The following is a 19,756-nucleotide window of genomic DNA, read 5'->3' as shown; positions in this document are numbered from 1 at the left end:
TCTTGAAGCTGTCATTACAAACAAAGGCTTCTCCACTAAGTATTAAATAAATTTCAGTTAGCCTGTTCAATACATTTTTCCTGTGTCATTCCACTTTATTACACATAACTTTAATTATGGACTTTAATGTTGTGAATTCTTTGTATTTATGGATTTCTTGGGTTAATACTGATGTCTGGTGAAAATTTCATGTGAATCGCCTCATTGGAAATATATTTACTGAAAAAAATGTTGACGCGACCCATACTTATTTCCCCAACTGTATCTTGTATTTGGATTGTATCTTGATAAATTTTAAACAACATGCATTTATGCTTGTAGCCAAATCCATCTCCATTTTGCCAAGCCTAAACTGTTCTGCATGTTAGTATGCAAATGTGAGCAGTGGTAGCTCAGTGGTTAAGATATTGGTCTACTGATTGGAAGGTTGTCAGTTCAGATCCCAGCACTGCCAGACTGCCAGTGCTGAGCAACTGCCCTTGAGCAAGGCCCTTAACCCTCAACTGCTCAGTTGTATAAATGAGATAAATGCAAGTTGCTCTGGATAAGGGTGTCTGCCAAATGCCACAAATGTAATGCAAGTCAGCTCATTACGTTCAAACACCAACTTTTTGTTGTGTTGTGTTTTGGTTTTGGTTGCTTTAAAGTTAAGTTGGTTGCCATTTTTTTTTTTAAAAATGTGGTTTTTAATTTAGTGAACATTTTTCAACATAAAATGAAAATGTAAATGGGTCCAAGATACCACTCTGCTTACACCAGGACATCTGGATTATGTGACAGCTGTCAAACTTGCTGGTTAGGAAAAAAGTCAAACATAATTCACAGCTGGGTGGTGTCGTTATGCAGCAGATAGTGTTGCTGCCTCATAATGACATGTTTACTTTAGGCATGCGCTAGTAAGCAACTATGTGATGTACTAGTATATTTAAGACACACAATATTGTTGTCCTGGATATTTTAAAATAGTCTCACTATGGATACGTCCACATTAATCCAGATAAATCTGAAAACTGCTCTGTCTACATTGCCGTTTTCTAATGTTTTCCAAAAATCGCTCATCGACACTGAAATGTGTGAAAATATTTACATCCCTATACTGCGCATGTGTAAAAACGTACAAAGCCTTGGCCTGCATATTTCCATCAGGCTATTTAAAAATGCAATCTGAAGGTTGTACAAGTTAGAGTAATATTTAACAAAGCTATACATCTGGATAGCAGGTACAACAGCTGCAGTGGAGCATCATCCACCATCTTGTTTGTTTTGAGTTAAATGGGTCACTTGACTGCATCACATGACTAAAAGTACATCATCGTTTTTGAAAATCTCTGTTCCCTTTCAAAGGGAACTTCGACGTTGCGTTTAGCATAATACTATGGGGAGTGCCCCTCGCGGTCTTTGCAGCCGTTATTTCCTGGTCCGCAAAAAATAGGAGTATGCGGCCAATTTTAGATCTGCGTTATCTGAACTGTACTCTTCGGACATACAGGTTCAAGATGCTGATGCCCAAACTTATCGTTCCACAGATTCAGTTTGAGGACTGGTTTGTGACGATAGATCTAAAAGGTGCATATTTCCACATAGAAATATCGCTAGCTTTATCCCCTCGCACCTTCACAAAGTGCATGGATGTCACTCTGGCTCCATTGTGACTCCAGGGTATCTGTGTACTAAACTACATGGACAACTGGTTAATTCTAGCACTATCTAGGGAACTTCAACATTGAGATGTTGTTCTCACCCACATGAAGAGCTTGGGGCTCAGGTTGAACCTCAGAAAAGTATGCTTTCCCCAGTGCAGTGGACAACTTTTCTAGGGGTTATAAGGATTCTACTACGATGAGGGCGTTTCTATCCCCAACATGCGTAGGGTCAATCCTATCAACACTGAGCAAGATAAAGCAGGATCTTTGGAGACTATTGGTGCTTATGGGCCTATTGCACAGGAGACCGCTCAGTGGTAGCTGAGAAGTTGGGGGTTTTGTCCAAGGACCTCTAAGAATAATCAGTGTCACGCGGTGATGCCTACGTGCTCTGAGAATTTGAGTGTCCCCAGTTTCTAGCCTTGGGTCACACTCTAGTGGTGTCGCCTTAGCACAAGACGGTAATGACAGACACCTCCCTCACGGGCTGGAGCACGGTCTTAGACAGCTGTCCAGCTCATGGTCTCGGGTGCGGCCCTCATCTGGAGCAACATATAAATTGCCTAGAAATGTGGGCCCTATTTCTAGCACTGAAATTCCTTCTTCCTCAATTGAGAGGTCACCATGTGTTTCCAGAGAAAACGCTGGTGGTCTCATATATTGACCACCAGGCAGAAGGAAAGTTTGTCAGTGAGTGCAATGTACATTCTGGGAATAGGGGGGCAGACGTCCTGTTGAGGCAGAGGCTGAGGCCCAGGAATTGGTGGCTCCATCTACAAGTGGTGGAGTCCATATGGCGAGGTTTGGCCAAGCGGGACTGCATGTGTTCGCCTCCAAGGAGACAACACACTACCCGCTGTGGTTTGCCCTCACTCCTCCGGCACAATTAGGGCTGGATGCCACGGTGCACATGTGGCCGAGGTCACATCTGTACGCTTTTCCCCCCATTGCTCTGCTCCCACAAGTTCCAGCAAGAGTTCGCTAAGACAGTCTATGTCTGCTGCTAGTAGCACCTTATTGGCCAGCTTGAATATGGTTCTCAGAAATAATATCCCTGCAAGATTGCACTCCTTGGGAGATTCCCGTCCACAGGGATCCACTGTAGACCCAGTGAACTGCGCAATAGCTACAGTCCTGGAGTTCTCACAAGAACATTTCTCAGCAGGGTGGGCTCCTTCTACAATTAGGGTTTACGTGGCCGCCATTTCGGCCAGTCACGCCCCTGTTGATGGAGCCTCTGTGGGGCAACATCCTCTAACTTCGAGGTTTATGCGTGGTGTCAGGCGGCCGTGGCCCATCTGCAGGCCGCGCATACTTTCCTGGGACCTTTCTGTGGTCCTGGAAGGTCTGTCAGGTGCCGCATTTGAGCCCTTAGAGTGGATCTACTGTCTCAAGCCGGAGGGCTGATTTATCACCCTCGGCCAGAGCTATGGAAACTGGGTCTGGCCCCTGAGGGGCACCAGCTCATAGATTCTGGTATCACAACTGAGGTTGTTGAAACATGTTAAATGCTAGAGCACCATCCACAAGGAAATTGTATGCACTCAGGTGGCAGCTTTTTGTCTTGTGGTGTGTGGAACGTCAGCTAGACCCAGTGAACTGCGCAATAGCTACAGTCCTGGAGTTCTTACAAGAACGTTTCTCAGCGGGATGGGCTCCTTGTACAATCAGGGTTTATGTGGCCGCCATTTTGGCCAGCCATGCTCTTGTTGATGGAGCCTCTGTGGGGCAACATCCTCTAACTTCGAGGTTCATGCGAGGTTCCTCCAAGAGCCAATGACTGCAGACGAGGTAAACATTTCAAATGAGTTATTTTAACCCCAACTCTCTTCTTCTCTCAGGCTGCTGTAAATGGTGACATGTCCACAGTGGAGGGTTTGTCAGAGAATGACAGCGGACTGGAGATGACCAATGAGAACAGCCCCTTAACCGGGGCAGAACCACCTTCACCATTTAGCCCTAAACAGAATGGGGGCGCAGCATCACCTGCAGGTAAATACAGTGCATCTGGAAAGTATTCAGAGCGCTTCGCTTTTTCCACATTTTGTTATGTTATAGCCTTATTCCAAAATGGATTAAATTAATTAATTTCCTCAAAATTCTATAAAGAACACCCCATAATGACAACGTGAACGAAGTTTGTTTGAAATCTTTGCAAATTTATTAAAAATAAAAACTAAAAAAAAGCAGATGTACATAAGTATTCACAGCCTTTGCCATGACACTCAAAATTGAGCTCAGGTGCATCCTGTTTCCACTGATCATCCTTGAGATGTTTCTACAACTTGATTGGAGTCCACCTGTGGTAAATTCAGTTGATTGGACATGATTTGGTAAGGCACACACCTGTCTATGTAAAGTCCCACAGTTAAAAAAAAAGGAAAAAAGGAAAAAGTGAAGCGCTGTGAATACTTTCCGGATGCACTGTATGTTGTATATCACAGATGTGCATACCTCTGACAATACTGACATACACCTTTTTGGCACTGACATACATTTGCCTGTCTTCCCAACTCTCACCAAGAGGGAAAATTATAACAACAATAACATTAACATGTTGGAATATGCCTTTGCATTTCTCCTTCTCTCAGATGAGAGTGTGAACAGCCTGAGGAAGAGATCTCGGAAGCGCTCTGAAACAGATTACGAGACTGTCTGGCACTCACGCAGTGAGGTCTGTGCTCTCCACACCACACTGAGATTTTAGAACCATAGAGATTCAATACAATGTGTTGGTTTTGTGTTTTTATTCATTAATACATTTAGCTGGAGGCACATATTATGTACATCCGATTACATTCCAAATTGTGGGAATATACACAGATCAGCCACAACATTAAAACCACCTGCCTAATATTGTGTAAGTCCCCCTTGTATTACCAAAACAGCTCTGACCCATTGAGGCATGGACTCCACAAGACCTTTGAAGGTGTGCTGTGGTATCTGGCACCAAGTTGTTAGCAGCAGATACTTAAAGTCCTGTAAGTTGGGAGGTGGGGCTACCATGGACTTGTTTGTCCAGAACATCCCGCAGATGCTTGGTTTGTTTGAGATCTGGGGAATTTGGAGGCCAAGTCAACACTTTTAACTTTTTGTCATGTTCCTCAAGCCATTCCTGAACAATGGAATGGTGGCAGGGTGCATTATCCTGCTGAAAGAGGCCACTGTCATTAGGGAATATCGTTGCTGGTTCAACGGTTGTCCTTCCTTGGACCACCTTTGGTATGTACTAACCACTGCATACCGGGAACACCCAACAAGACCTGCCTTTTTGGAGATGCTCTGACCCAGTCATCTAGCCAACACAATTTGGCCCTTGTCAAAGTCGTTCAGATCCTTATACTTACCCATTTTTCCTGCTTCCAACACATGAACATTGAGAACTGACTGTTCACTTGCTGCCTAATATATCCTACCTCTTCACAGGTGCCACTGTAACGAAATAATCAATGATATTCACTTCAGCTGTAAGTGGTTTTAATGCTATGGCTGATTGGTGTACTTGTGTACATTGGTATGTGTTCTGGGAATTTCAAAATTTGTGTTTTTTGAACTTGTAATTTTTTTTGCATTTATGATATAATAACATTCTGGCTGCCAAAGAGATTGTTCTGAAACCTGATAGTAGAAGGAATTTAGAAAATTCGCTAGGGGAACAAATGTTAGCTCTTATTCAGTGGACTGCATAGCTTTGTGTTGCTTCCCCACCACCCCTGTCTGTGTGTATCTGCATGTTATAGATATTCAGCAAGACAGGTAGACTAGCTATACAGGTTCCCACTGCAATTTGGTCATGGGTAAGAAATTGTTCCTCTAAAAAGAAGTCAGTTAATCAGATAAGTCGGCACTGAGAAATTACATGAATGTGCATGTGAGAGTTCTAGTAAAAACTGTATAGTATAAAAATACATTTATAACATAACATAAACATTACATAATAAATTATGTAATTGCAGGAAAAGTCTGATCTGGGTTCAGGCCATGATTCCGGTCTTAGAAAGACCCCTCGCCCCAGGACTATCTTCCAGGCTGGACTAACAGCTCAGACAAAACCCCGAAACAGAGAGAGGGGTCGTGACAAGCAGGAGCCTAGCAGTCTGGTAATGTGAGCACACACACAATTGCAAATTTCTACACACTGAAAACAAGTGAGTTCCTATCATCATCCTATTATTATATATATACAGGTGCATCTCAAAAACTTTGAATATCGTGGAAAAGTGATTTTTTTTCGTAATTTAATTCAAAAAGTGGAACTTTCATATTATAGATTCATTACATATGAAGTGAAATATTTCAAGCCTTTTCTTGTTTTCATCTTGATGATTACAGCTTATAATTCATGGAAATAAAAAATCCAGTACCTCTCAATATTAGAATAAAGATAATAATTGGTCGGGCCTCCCTTTGCACAAATTATAGAAAATGAATAAAAACACTTTAGTTCATTAATACACCTTGGGAGGTATCGAACCACCACGTTATGGATTACTTTCCTATAATAACAGTGCCATTTTTTTATTCTTTACTTAGCTCATTGGGTTTTTTTTTGGGGGGGGGGGGGGGGGGGGGGTTAACATCCCATTATATTTGAAGCAATAATTTGCAACAGTCAGGTTGTCTTTTATACAGGTATGCTTAGCCCAAAGGCCTCTGTCCTATGCTTTTTTTAAAGGATTATGCTTGGAGTCCTGTGTGATAAGGAAACCCTCTGTTATAGGGTTCTGCATAGAACTTTTAAGGGTTTCCTCCACAGGGACATGCTGAAGGGCCCTTTAGGATTCTACAGGGTGTCTGAAAAGTCAGGACCCAGTGAGAGTAGAACTATATATACTTAATTTTGTATTTATTATTTCCAACATATGCTCTACATGGTAACCATTACACTTTATGCAGCCGCTGTATCATGTTATTTATGGATTTTGCTCAACATATTTCCTTTGGAGGGGCACAGTGGCTTCATGTTTGCCTCGCAACCTCCAGGGTTGGGGGTTCGATTCCCGCCTCCGCTCTGTTTGCACAGAGTGTGCATGTCCTCCCCGTGCTTCGGAGGTTTCCTCCCCAGTTCAAAGACAAGCATTGTTGGCTGATTGGCATCTCTAAATTGTTCTTAGTGTGTGAATGGGTTTGTGAGTATGTGTGTGCAGTTGTGCCCTTGCGATGGGTTGGCACCATATCCAGGGTGTCCCCCCGCCTTGTGCTCCGAGTCCCTGGGGGTAGGCTCCTGGCTTCCTGCGACACTGTCCAGTATAAGCGGTCTGGAAAATGGACGGATGTCTTGATGGATATTCCCATTGGTTCCTGACTTTTTGGACACCCTTTAGATTTAACCCTTTTTAAAGCAAGTCTGAGTGAAGGAACCAAAACTAATATTTCACAATGGAAAATGAAGTGTCCTAAATCCCAGTATTCTTGCTTAAAATCACTTGCTTCTTATTTAAATGAAGTAGAACTGTATTCAGCTTTGTTGTATTTCACATAAACACATCACTTTTCCTGTGGTCACTATAAATCCCTCTCACTGAAATGAATGACTTCTGCCAGCTTTGCATTGAATCATTGCCAGTGTGAATTCAAAGTTTATACACAGACATTGCCTGATTAGGAACAGGGCCTGAAAATCACAGAGGCATCAGTGATGAAATAAAGAAGGCACATATTCTCTATCAGAATCCCAATCCCAGCTCACTGCAAATAACTCTGCTACTATTTGCATGTCAGCTTTTATTAAACATCTCTCGTCAGATCTGTTAAAGCCTTTGCCACTGTGTTTAGAGCTAGTCCTTTCTCTGTTAGCTTTCATACAATCTGTTCCATGTCCGCTTCTAAGCACCATCTTTCTAGAAGACCTATAAGAAAGATTTAATACTATAGCCATACTACTACCTTGTTTTTAACTCATGTTCAAACAACTGTTTCCTAAAAGCAACAATAGCAGTTTAAAAGCAAATATTACCAGAGCCATGCGAGCTGACACTGGCTTAGGCACTATTATGACAAACCACACTCAACAGAGCACCAACCATCTCAAATTCTTAGGAAGGGATAATGAATAGACATCTCCTTCAAAGCCCTTTCTCTGAGGCTTTGTGGTACAGTTGGTGGTACTGTTTAGCCCAGGCCAAGCTGTTTTCGTGAATCACACTTGATCACGCAAAGTGTGAGCAGTGTACATGTGCTCTGATTTGGAGCAATTTACTCATATGTGTAGAGAAATATCTTTGACGAAGTGAATAAATGAATACCAGATTTCCAACTCTAATTTTCCCATTATATTTTCTTTGTCGAGGGCACGGTGGCTAAGTGGTTAGCATGTTTGCCTCACACCTCCAGGGCTGGGGGTTTGATTCCCGCCACCGCCCTGTGTGCGCTCAGTGCTTCGGGGGTTCCCTCCAGGTATTCCGGTTTCCTCCCCCCGGTCCAAAGACATGCATTGTAGGCTGATTGGCATTTACAAATTGTCTGTAGTGTGTGAATGGGTGTGCGATTGTGCCCAGCGATGGGTTAGCACCTTGTCCAGGGTGTCCCCCACCTCGTGCCTTGAGTCTCTTGGGATATGCTCCAGGCTCCCTCAACCCTGTGTAGGATACGCGGTAGAGAAAATGGCTGTATTTTCTTTTTCATTATTTCTAATAAAAACATTTAAATGAGTTAGCATTAACTTCAAGACATATGCATATATGCTTGATAATCTTTCATGTTAAAGTCAGTTTTCTTAAGTTGTGACCTATTTCCAAAAAAAACAAATGTCAATACTTAACTGGATATCCATTCCTTTTTATAGATATACATACTGTAAGGTAACTGCTTCGCACTTAAAGCTGTTCCTGGACAACTTATAAAAAAGAAAGTATGGTTCAGGCAGGTCAGTGCAAGTGACTGTTTATTGCAATCTGAAGACTAACCTCTGTTTGACTCTGAAACAGGAATTATACTCAAAATATTTTATTGCTGTCACTGAGATGATGAAAAAAATAATTGTTCAGATTGGCAGATTACTTCCCAGCAAAGCTCTTTGGCTGTCCCTTAAATAGGCTTCATGTTTTTTGGAATGCTCCATTTTTAATCTGCATTTCCGTTCCTCCAGTTCAGTAGTTCAGTCCCACATCTATTGATTTTCATCTGTGTCCCATTCATCTTCATGTTTGTTTTTCTTGCTTTGAGTACATTTGCCCACATAGGGGTTCTCCGGGCTCCTTTTCTTTCAGCTGCAGACGTGTTAGTATTGAATCTTATCCGTTATGAGGATGAAGGCTATCTTAAAGGAACAGTGCAACATTTTTCAACCTAATCCCTACCTAATAGTGTATGTACAATTTCCACAGGCAAAGATTTCAACAAAGTTACCTAAACTGGAGGGGGAAATAAAAACACCTAGAATCTGTTTACCAGAAACATTTTTTTTTAAATGGAGGTCTAAGGAAAGATGTTGGATTTCATTAGAAAAAGCACATTTACAACTAAATGCATTATATTCTCTAAGATTTATCTAACTTTCCAACACGCTAAAAAGGGATTATGGGTTTTGATTACTCTTTCCACAACATTTTGTGGTATCTATATAGCACCAAGTGGAAAGTGAGGCACTATTTTGTTTGCTTGTCTGTGTTGGTAATGCATAACCATATCTGAAATGTTATACTTGATAGATTTTGAGCTTTATTTACAAGCGTCTTTGACTAATGAATGAAAGAAAATGTCAATGAAATATGTTTTGCAAGTCTGTTAACTTGTATTAACCACCCCAAATGCCCTTTATAAGTGAGGATCAAGTTTTTGTGTTCTATTCTTAGTACATTGAATGTGTTGAAGTTCATTTCTGTGGCCATCACAAATATACTGCAGATAGAGTAGTAGTGAAACACTTGAGTATTCTGTTAGTCTAAGGGTTAGAACTTAGCTTAGTACTAAACTATATGTTTTTCAAATGAAATAACTAACTCTCCCTTGTGTCTGTAGGTTCATAGTCTTCCTGAAGGTCCCCAGCTGGAGCTGTTGGAGCAGGACTCTAAAGACTCAGCTCAAAGCAGCGCTACATCCATCTCGACTACCGACACTGCCAGCCAGCCTGAATACAATGTACACACTTACACACCCACATGCCAGCACAGTGTAGCCATGTACATGTCCTCTTGTTTTGTCTTGCACCTCTTTCTTCTTTTACACAAGACCTAAGTTATGTTTGTCCACCTGCCCTTTAAAAGACACTCGCTTATAGAATAGCCCTCTTTTTAAGTGCAGACAGACGTCTTTGTGTCATAGTCTAGCCTGAGGGTTAAACTTTACAAAGCCCATCAACTACATCTTTATAGAGCTCATTGACAACACACTCAAAGAGACCGTTAGTTCTTGAATTATTCCATTGTGAGCCAGAAATTTGAAACAGTGTCTCTATTGGCTGTAACTGTATGTTCAGAAAAGCACTATGACACACATACAACAAACAAGAAATAAGAGTGCACAGTAACTAAATTAATAATGTGTGTCATGTTCAGACAAGTCCTGTAGATGCAGTCTTCTGTTATAAATCTGTTATGCTAACCAGGCTGACCATTCTCCATACAACTTCTAATAGTTTCGCTTGTTCTTTCATGCTTATGTAGGAGGATGCAACATATATCGTTTTCAGCATATAATATGGAATTGTTTTTATGTTAAATCTATGTTATTATGTAAAATACATACATTAAATTTCTAGTTCATGTAGGGGAGCTGTGCACAATTTGTCATCCACTATTGGTGAACCTAACCTGTCTGGCTTAACCTGCTGGTCCACATTATACGTGTATAGTTGAAGTCTTTTTGTTCCCCAATCCGAAATTTGTATCATTATGTTATACTATCCTCAACAGAGCAGTGACGCTTGAGTGTTTTAAAAACCCTAATAACACTGCTCAACCTGATACTCATAGCATACCACACATATACACACACACACACACGTTACTATGTCAGTGTCACTGATATTGTATGTAAAGCTGATAAAATGGCTAATGAGTGTCATATAAGTACTTAAATATTTTTCAAATGTAAATTATGGCACTTCGCCATTCTTGGAACTTTTAACATAATACAATCTTGTGCATGTTTTTACATAATCCTCTGTCCCCTGTAGGACAATAAGGGCTTTGGAATCGGGGAGCTGGTGTGGGGCAAAATTAAGGGTTTCTCCTGGTGGCCTGGCATGGTGGTGACCTGGAGAGCCACGGGGAAAAGACAGGCATCGCATGGCATGCGCTGGCTCCAGTGGTTTGGTGATGGCAAGTTCTCTGAGGTGAGTCTGACTCTGCAAAAGACATTATGGAGAGAAAGGTGAACAAATCCTCTTTTTATACGTGATTTATTCATGGGGTGAATAATATTATGTGTATGGTATGTGTGTTTTTGCTTGTAGGTGTCTGCCGACAAACTGGACTCCATCACAGCCTTCTCCAAGTTCTTTAATCAGTCCTCTTACACCAAACTGGCTTCCTACCGCAGAGCCATATTCCAGGCCCTGGAGGTAATTCAATGGATAAATTCTGATGTTGATCATTTGGAGAAACATGTAGCACATAGAGGTTTCTGTAATGTTGCCTTAATAGAAACTTATTGAACCAGTGCATCTGGCTGTGTTATATTTAAGGAAGAAAGATGATAGGGCATCTGCATTCTGTTTGTCCAGCTGAGATATATATATATATATATATATATATATATATATATATATATATATATATGTGTGTGTGTGTGTGTGTGTGTGTGCCTGTGTACATTTAAAAGACTGAAAGATAAGAGTCTAGGAAAACATTTATCTGAAAGCTTTGTGGAATTCCCCGACAGCTCCTTTAATAACCTTCCTCCAGTGACTAAGATGTTCTACTATACAATACAAAGGTCAACAAGTCCAGGCATGCTCGAGAACCAGAGCCCTGCATGTCTGCGCTCCCAGCCTCCTGCTTCCCTGTTCTTTCTGCAGATTACCACCTTTCCTGTGATGTACTATGGCTAATTTGTTTCTATTTTGTCAACCATGAAGTCGGATTAATGTAATTCTTTTCAAAACCAATCTCAGGTGTTTAAAACAGTTTATCACACATATAATGTCTTTGGGTGACCCTGCCTATCCACATACTTAACAATATTTCTGTGCTAATCCTTTCATTTACTAAATGAATGCAGTAGTAGAGATTGAGTAATGCAGTTGACATTGCTGTGTAAACTAGGAGAACCTGTTTTTGGAGTAGTGGAGGTAATGCAACTCAAAAAAGTAATCAATAGAAACCGTTATCTACTGTCACATCAGCTTTTTTATCTGTAATGGCTCTTAGAAGACTCTTCATGAAGTTGTGACAGACAGTTTTGAGTTTTATTTTTTTGCTTTTACTTTTTGTATGCAAATAAAAAATGTGAAAAAGTTAACTGCTAATTTAGGCTAAAGTCCTCTGACTATAGCACTAGCTGGCCATGTTCTTTTTCTCATTTTGTTAGAGGAAAAAAAAAACTTTCCCAAAATCCACAAAAGAAAAATGCAAAAAAAAAAAAGAATTAAAAAAAGAAAAATACACAAGAACCATACATGTTTGAAGTCTTACAGGTACAGATTTCTAAATTGACAGGCACCATGATTCACAGGCAAGTAAAAATTCTTCCTTGTCCTGTTGGTTGTTCACCTTACCAGCTTATATTTTATTGGCAGCTGCCATAATGAAAAGAGAACTACTCAAAATATTATTTAAAAATGTATAAAATTGAAAAAAGTATTTGCTATGTGATTATCTATTCACAATAACTAGCTAGATAATGAAGTCATACAAGTTGGTGGATAAAATAAAGTTAGTTAACTATGGATGATAAATAACATGGGAAAAAATGTGGCTCTGTTATGCTCTGGGTGTCACGAACCTCGAATCGGCACGGAAGCAGGAGCGGGTGGCAGGTGTAGCGCGTCGTATCGGGAAGTTCAAGAAACGTAGTCGTAAGACAGGCAAAGGTCAAGCGATCGGACGAACAACACAAACGGGGTCAGGCAGAGAGCGGAGTCGAAACCGGAAACAAGGGTCGAGGATCACAAGAAGATAAACTAACTAGAACGGCTTGGTATCGCAGAGAAACGAGTTGACTGAGCGTATACTTCGCATAGATTCTGGGTGAATGACTTCCCTGAATACTAGCGGTGAGAGTGTGTGTGTGTGTCATTGGTGCCAGGTGTGTCTGATCAGAACTCCGGGGATGGTGAGCGCATGCGTGCATGAGAAGTGAGTGTTGCATCTTGGGAATTTGAGTTCTGATCTGACTGAGCTGTGACACTGGGGGCCATTTTGTTTGCATAGTTTAGTTACATTTGTCCCTTTAGAGAGACTTATTTCTAGGGGAGTTATGGCTGACTGCTACTTTAATCTTATGGTGAAACAAAGACTTGTGGTTTACCCAATGGTTGGATGTTTCAATATTTCACATGCTTTGCATGTGATATGCATAGCATATGCCTTCACAGTCACCAGATCTCAACACCTATGTGAGATTTTGGCCCAACGTGTTACACACCACCATCATACGTAGACACAACATGCTAGTATGTTCCTATCAAGGTAGTTACTGCCCTGCGATGAGTGCCAACAAGCCAAAAATCATACGTCAACATCATTGCATCTTTTGTTTTGAAATGCTCCCCACATGAGAATGACACTGCATCATTAAGCTGGGTCAGGCTGTTTCGGCAGCCATTTTGCCATCACTGTATCTGTGTTTTATTTCAACATATAGCTTGCTTCACTGCAGTACATTCCATATGTGACTTGCTTGTTTTTACTTGAAGAATGAAATATCAATAAAAATATTACTTCATCAATACTTTAATTCTTTCTCCGCTTTACCGTTGGTTTACTATAGATGGCTAGCATACGTGCTGAGAAGACGTTTCCTCTGTGTGACTCAGATCATCCAGAGGACCAGGTGAAGCCCATGCTGGACTGGGCTCACAGCGGCTTCCTGCCCAAGGGCAAGGATGGCCTCAAACCCAAAGAGAACTCCTGTGAGTATGATTAACCCGGAACACCAACCACTAGTCTTCAACTAATACTCACAGCCTGTCAGTCCATCTACACTTCCTATTAATTAATCCTTACATCACCAACATAGAGCTGATAAAATCCTCTAGTTAATCTTTACATTAAGTCATAGAGTTCATAGTCTTCGAAAACATACATACACTCACACACACACAGATGAGTTTCTCTTTTGCTCCAACAGCTGTGCAAATTATGATTAGTGTAAAGAAGGAAACTCAAAGTGGAAAATCATATGTTTATTTAGTGTTCTTAACACACATTACTCATAGCTGAAATATGAGATTCCACACATTCAAAGACTACAGGCTTTCTCTGTGTTATGATTTACCTTATATGCTCTTGTGTTTGTTTAGTTTACTTGATACACATGATTCAGGGCAGAAACACGAGATAATGCTCACTTGAATACTTGTCAAGGCATTCTCTTTGTGAGAGAGTTCACATTCTGACTGGGGAGACAATTAGTATTTTCATCATCACCTGCTTGCACATTTTTGAATCACAAACATTACTATTACATTACTAGTGGAGACAAAACCAGTTGTTCTGATGTATCTATACATACACCTTAAAGGATGCGTTTGTCAGTTCAGAGGTGTCTTCAGCCTCTGAGGCAGTTATTGGCACCTCTAGAAATTCTCAGTGGTTAGCATGTTTGCCTCACACCTCTGGGGTTTGGCTGTTCGATTCCCGCCTCCACCCTGTGTGCATGTTGTCCCCGTGCTTCGGGGGTTTTCTCCGGGTTCTCTGGTTTCCTCCCCTAGTCCAAAGACATGTAATGTAGGCTGGTTAGCATCTCTAAATTGTCCGTGGTATGTTGTTGGCGATTGTGACCTGTGATGGGTTGGCACCCCGTCCAGGGTGTCTTCGTGCTCCCCGAGTCCCCTTCAGGCTCCCCCGCAACCCTGTGTAGGATAAGTGGTACAGACGATGGATGGATGGATGGATGGAAGTGTTGCACAGAGGACAAATTATCTTAGTTATCCATCAACATGCTCATCATGGTGTTGGAGAGAGTATCTCCAGGGTCCCCCATTTGATCCTGAGCTCATGTTACTCTCTGTGGCGAGTCTATGTTCTCCTTGTTTCTGCCTGTGTTCTTCCTTCTAAGTGTGTGTGTGTGTGTGTTTGTTGCCCATTGATTGAGTGGCATTTCATTCAGCTTGTATCCAAACTAGTGCCTGGTGTGCCCTGGTATAGTCTCCAGGTCTGTGACCCTGACCAGGATAAAGAGATTACTGAAGACAAATGAGTGAATGATCAAAATGGAGAAGATTTGAGAATACAAATTTAATTAAACAAACATTTGATGACCTTCATAAATTAGACAATGGCTATAAAATTATTATGCACTTGGAATGCCCATATCCAATAATTAAGACATTGAATATAAACTAAAATCTAAAATCTAAAGTTCGATGCCACACTTATGCCAACAAACTATCTGGAAGGTATGCCAGACGATTCTTTCATCAAACCACAAATATAAGCATCTGTAGTTCACTAGATACTACTGGAACTTTGATTAGATCCAGGTTCTATGGTCAGATGAGACAAAAATAAGACTCTACAGGTGTGTTTGGTGTAAATAGAAGGATGGTTAAACAGAAAAGGACATCATCCCCATTGTTAAGTAGTGTAGAAGATTTGTGATGTTGTGGGGCTGTTTTTCTTCCAAAGGGAAACTTAGGGATAGGACATCCTGGACTGTATGTAAGCTACAGTTGGGTTGTGGTTGGCTATTTCAGCAGGACAATGATCCAAAAATGCACTCAAATCTACACAAAAATGATCATCTCAGTCCCTTGATTAAACCCTATTGAAAACTACCTCAACTGCCTTTTCTCATTTCAGGTGAACAGTGGCCCTAACCCTATCAGGCAGAGTAATCCATTTCCGCTGCCTGTACCTTATTCTTTTGGTTACTAACCACAGATATTGACCCTAGGTTAGAATAGGTAATTAAAGATCCAGTAAACAGAGAGATTTGTCAATCCCAATCCTTTTGTCAATCTTTTTTCCCCTCACTTGTGAATATGAATCCATGGTACTTAAACTCTTCCACCAGGGGCAGTGTCTCTCTGCTCACCAGAAGAAAACATACAGAGACAATCATGGCCCCTGGAGGTGCTGATTTTCATCGCAGCCGCTTCAAATTCAGCAGCGAAATGCTTGAAGGTCCCCTTTAGATGGATACAAGAGAACTTCGAATTACAGTGTCTTCAAATAAAACTTAAAATAATAGGATGTTATCTGTAGCCCCCCCATTCTATCTGTGTCCATGAAAACCATAAACAGGAGTGAAGAAAAGAGACACTCTTGACAGTGTCCAATACCTACCTTAAATGGTATTTTGCTTAATTTTATTTAATACAAAGAACACACCTCTCACTGTGCCCATACAGAGACTGGATTACACAAAGCAGCAACCCTGATACATTTTACTCTTGTAGTATCTCATTACAAATGTCAAGGCACACAGTCATAGGCATTTTCCAAATCCACAAAATCCATGTAGATTGAACTAGCATACTCTTATAACCACTCACAGCTCTGCTAGAGTAAAGACCTGGTCTACTTTTCTATGAACCTGCAGGAATTTGCAGGGTTTCTCCTGGTTTTCATCAAAGAGTCTGTTCTCTAGAACCCTAGTACAGACTTTTCTTGGGAGACTTAGTAGTGTAATTCCCCTGTAATTGGAAAACACTATCTGGTCCTCTTTTCATAAAACAGGGACCACCATCCCATTGTCCCAGTCTGCTGCAAATCTCTATCCAACACTCACCTGTTCCACTTTGTCCAAGAAATCTCAGGCAACCCTGTTGTTCTGGTGACAAACTCCAACTGCAATTTGCAATATTTCTATGCAATAGATATTACAGTTTTCTTTGTTTATGTCTGCAGTTTACTTTTATCTTTCCTCCCCATAAATGAGCTCTGTTTATGGCTGAAACAGAACTGCTTAACTCTAGCAACTCATGAGGCATGTGTAGATTTAATATAATGCAGAGATGGTGGGTTGAAAAGGTGAAGGATTTTCAATGTTTTTATAATAATTTCCATTCTATTCTATTTCTACAATTGCAGTTTGCAGCAGGTGGCTGTAAAATGTAAAAAAACTGCCAAGTTTTCACAAGTGTGTGATCTCTCTCGCATGCCTTGCCTGAAAGGCTTTGTGAGGTTTTGTGTGTGTGTGTTTGTTGAGTAACATGGTGGTTTGTCTTTCACAGCTGAGTGCTGTTTGTTCCCAGCAGCTCCGGAGAGCTCAACGCTGCAGACTAAACTTCTTGAGTACAATCCCCCAGAGTTTGCACCATCCGCCAAGAGGGCCCGACTCAGCATGTGCAAAGCCAAGTCAGCCAGTGAGGACATCTACAGCAGAGGTCAGAGGTCATACATGGCATGGGAATTTGGTAGCCCGGCATATTCGCTGTTTAGTAGGACTTACATATTCTGTATCAATAAAATCTTTATGTGCTATATATCTCTAATGAACATTTTTACCAATTGGTGATTTTGACATAACAGTAAAAAGGATAAATAAAGCTGAATTTTATCAATATGAAAGGCATTCATCCTTCACCAGTCACTTTTTCCAGTGTAATTGATCTATCACTTCTTCTCCATTTCAGAACAAATGGTTCATGAAGTCTTAAAGAATCACAGAAGTATAGAAGGTATGCTCTTCCCAAACTATACATTTGCTTCCTTACTTCACCACATGGTGATTCTGATTTGGGATCTGATTTTTTTCCCCCTTTACCCTCCATCCTTTCTGTCTCTCTCATATACCCACAGAGTTCTGCCTGTCTTGTGGCAAGACAAGAGCAGCAACCTTCCACCCCCTGTTTGAAGGAGGCCTTTGTCAAACATGCAAGGTGAAAACTGATTTCAAGATGCAAGGTGAAAACAGACTGATTTGCTCATCCTCTGAGTGATTACACTACGTGTAAACATGAAGAGAAAAAAGGGATTTTAAATACTGTGACTGGTTATAATGAACACATGCAAACCTTTATGTCTGGTTAAGGGGCAGAATGGAGCATTAGGTTGTACTACACCGTTATTCACAGTCATTGTGTGTGAATAAATTGCATTAGAATTAGCCCTGGGCTTCTTCCTCATCTCATTTATGATCCCCTGCAAAGCTTACTTACTGGATATCATCATTTTAAGACTTGTTTGGGTTCTGTGTGTGTGTGTCAGGATGTGTATTTAGAGATCTCCTATATGTATGATGACGATGGCTATCAGTCGTACTGCACGGTGTGCTGTGGAGGCCGAGAAGTGCTACTTTGTGGCAATGCCAACTGCTGCAGGTTCAGCATCTCACTCACACACACACGCACACACATAGAAATATACACATACACACAAATTTAAATCCCAAATTCAAGCTCAGAACAGTGGCATGATCTTAATATCTTGTTCTGAATGATTACATACAGATGAACGTTGGACAGTATGTTTCTGTCAAGTATGCATTTGGTTATACAGGAGCTTAACTCATTTTATTAAATAAAGTTATTTCCTACATTTTAGCAGTGAAAATGAATTACATTTGATCATTTAACACAATTTCACATTATATTAACTTCATGATATACTGTATATGCACCCTGCATTTTTTTTTTATTGTCTTCCATTGTTAATTTCCTTCTTGTCATTTCTTCCATTGTTATTAACTCCTTTCCATCTTAAACATAAATTAGCCATGACTCATTGTTGCGGATGTCATAATTTCTCACTTGCGTAGCCTCTTGGTTCCAAAAAAATACTTATTTTTTTTCACAAGCACTGACATGACTCTGTTTCCATCTAACATGAGGAAGTGCAGAGTAGTGAGAAGAGTTCACAAAACTCATTTATAACAACAACCATAAGCACTAGGCCTTGAAAACATATTTAAATGGAGATATGTAACTCACACTTGCACAGACGCTTTTTATTCCATGTTGGTCAGTGATGTATAGCTCTGCTAAGCACATGTCCTTATAGTCATGCTCTATACACCCTCCATTCTTTTCACACATTTATTTTTCTCACTAATAACTTGATTATATTTGTATTGTAACTTTCTTCACCTATTTGGTGCATTCACTTGCTAACATGTATCCCATTTCCTTCTCTTATGCTCATACAGCCTTAGATATTGAGCTTCTTGTGTGTCCTGCTCAGTATCCTGCTCAGATATCCTATTGTTTTCATTTTCACCTTTCCTTCCCTCCCTCCTTCTCTCTTCTCAGGTGTTTCTGTGTGGACTGTTTGGACCTGTTGGTGGGTGCAGGAGCGTCGAACAGTGCACGGGATTTGGACCCATGGCTGTGTTATATGTGTCAGCCGTTGCAGCAGTATGGCGTGCTGAAAAGACGTCACGACTGGAGCCTTAAACTGCAGGAGTTCTTTGTCAATGACAATGGACAGGAGTTTGTAAGTCCTGGGTCACTGCATAATAATAATAATAATATATAATTATTTATATATATATATATATATATATATATATATATATATATATATATATATATATATGTATGATATATATAGCACTTTCTGTACGTTACAATGTTACAAAATACACTATTATGGTTGCTTAATGTTAACTTTCTTAACTTTATATTCTGTGAAGCCTTTTTAAATGTTCGTGTCATTTTGTCCCCTAAGGAAAGCCCCAAAATTTTCCCAGCAGTCCCAGCAGAGCAAAGGCGTCCAATTAGAGTTCTGTCACTGTTTGATGGCATCGCCACAGGTAAGTGTGTCTTCATATTTATCAGCTTGTATGCATGCATTCAATCTTTTAAGCTGCATTAAAGTAATCCTTCAGTTTTTTTTTCCTAATTTGATCTCTACCTACTGTATCTGTAGCATAACTACAATTACAACAGATAATAATTCTGAAAAAATTCTGTTTACGTGATTTTCACTCACTTATATTTATGTGAAACATATTTTTTGTGAAACATTTTGCTGAAAGTCAGTGTCATTTTAATTAAAGCTCTAATTGTGTATAACTCACCCATTCAGAGATTAAACTACTTTTTCAGAGAGAAAAAAATCGCGGTT

The 19,756-nt window shown here is 40.4% G+C and overlaps 1 protein-coding gene across 3 annotated transcripts in view; it reads left to right on the top strand.

Annotated features, from left to right (window-relative positions):
* dnmt3bb.1 (DNA (cytosine-5-)-methyltransferase 3 beta, duplicate b.1) overlaps nucleotides 1-19,756 on the top strand; it is a 51,267-nt gene that overhangs the window by 19,770 nt on the left and 11,741 nt on the right. For all 3 annotated transcript variants that reach the window (XM_053642890.1, XM_053642888.1, XM_053642889.1), the window contains exons 3-15: nucleotides 3,485-3,635; nucleotides 4,235-4,317; nucleotides 5,600-5,743; nucleotides 9,603-9,722; nucleotides 10,759-10,917; nucleotides 11,038-11,145; nucleotides 13,515-13,656; nucleotides 16,924-17,076; nucleotides 17,326-17,370; nucleotides 17,492-17,571; nucleotides 17,900-18,012; nucleotides 18,940-19,123; nucleotides 19,358-19,442. In XM_053642890.1, the coding sequence (XP_053498865.1) occupies nucleotides 3,485-3,635; nucleotides 4,235-4,317; nucleotides 5,600-5,743; nucleotides 9,603-9,722; nucleotides 10,759-10,917; nucleotides 11,038-11,145; nucleotides 13,515-13,656; nucleotides 16,924-17,076; nucleotides 17,326-17,370; nucleotides 17,492-17,571; nucleotides 17,900-18,012; nucleotides 18,940-19,123; nucleotides 19,358-19,442 (1,567 nt within the window). The remainder of the gene's footprint in view (nucleotides 1-3,484; nucleotides 3,636-4,234; nucleotides 4,318-5,599; nucleotides 5,744-9,602; nucleotides 9,723-10,758; nucleotides 10,918-11,037; nucleotides 11,146-13,514; nucleotides 13,657-16,923; nucleotides 17,077-17,325; nucleotides 17,371-17,491; nucleotides 17,572-17,899; nucleotides 18,013-18,939; nucleotides 19,124-19,357; nucleotides 19,443-19,756) is intronic.

Source organism: Ictalurus furcatus, chromosome 15, assembly GCF_023375685.1.
Source record: "Ictalurus furcatus strain D&B chromosome 15, Billie_1.0, whole genome shotgun sequence".
Lineage (NCBI taxonomy): Eukaryota > Metazoa > Chordata > Actinopteri > Siluriformes > Ictaluridae > Ictalurus > Ictalurus furcatus.
This window is presented reverse-complemented; position numbering and strand designations above follow the sequence as displayed.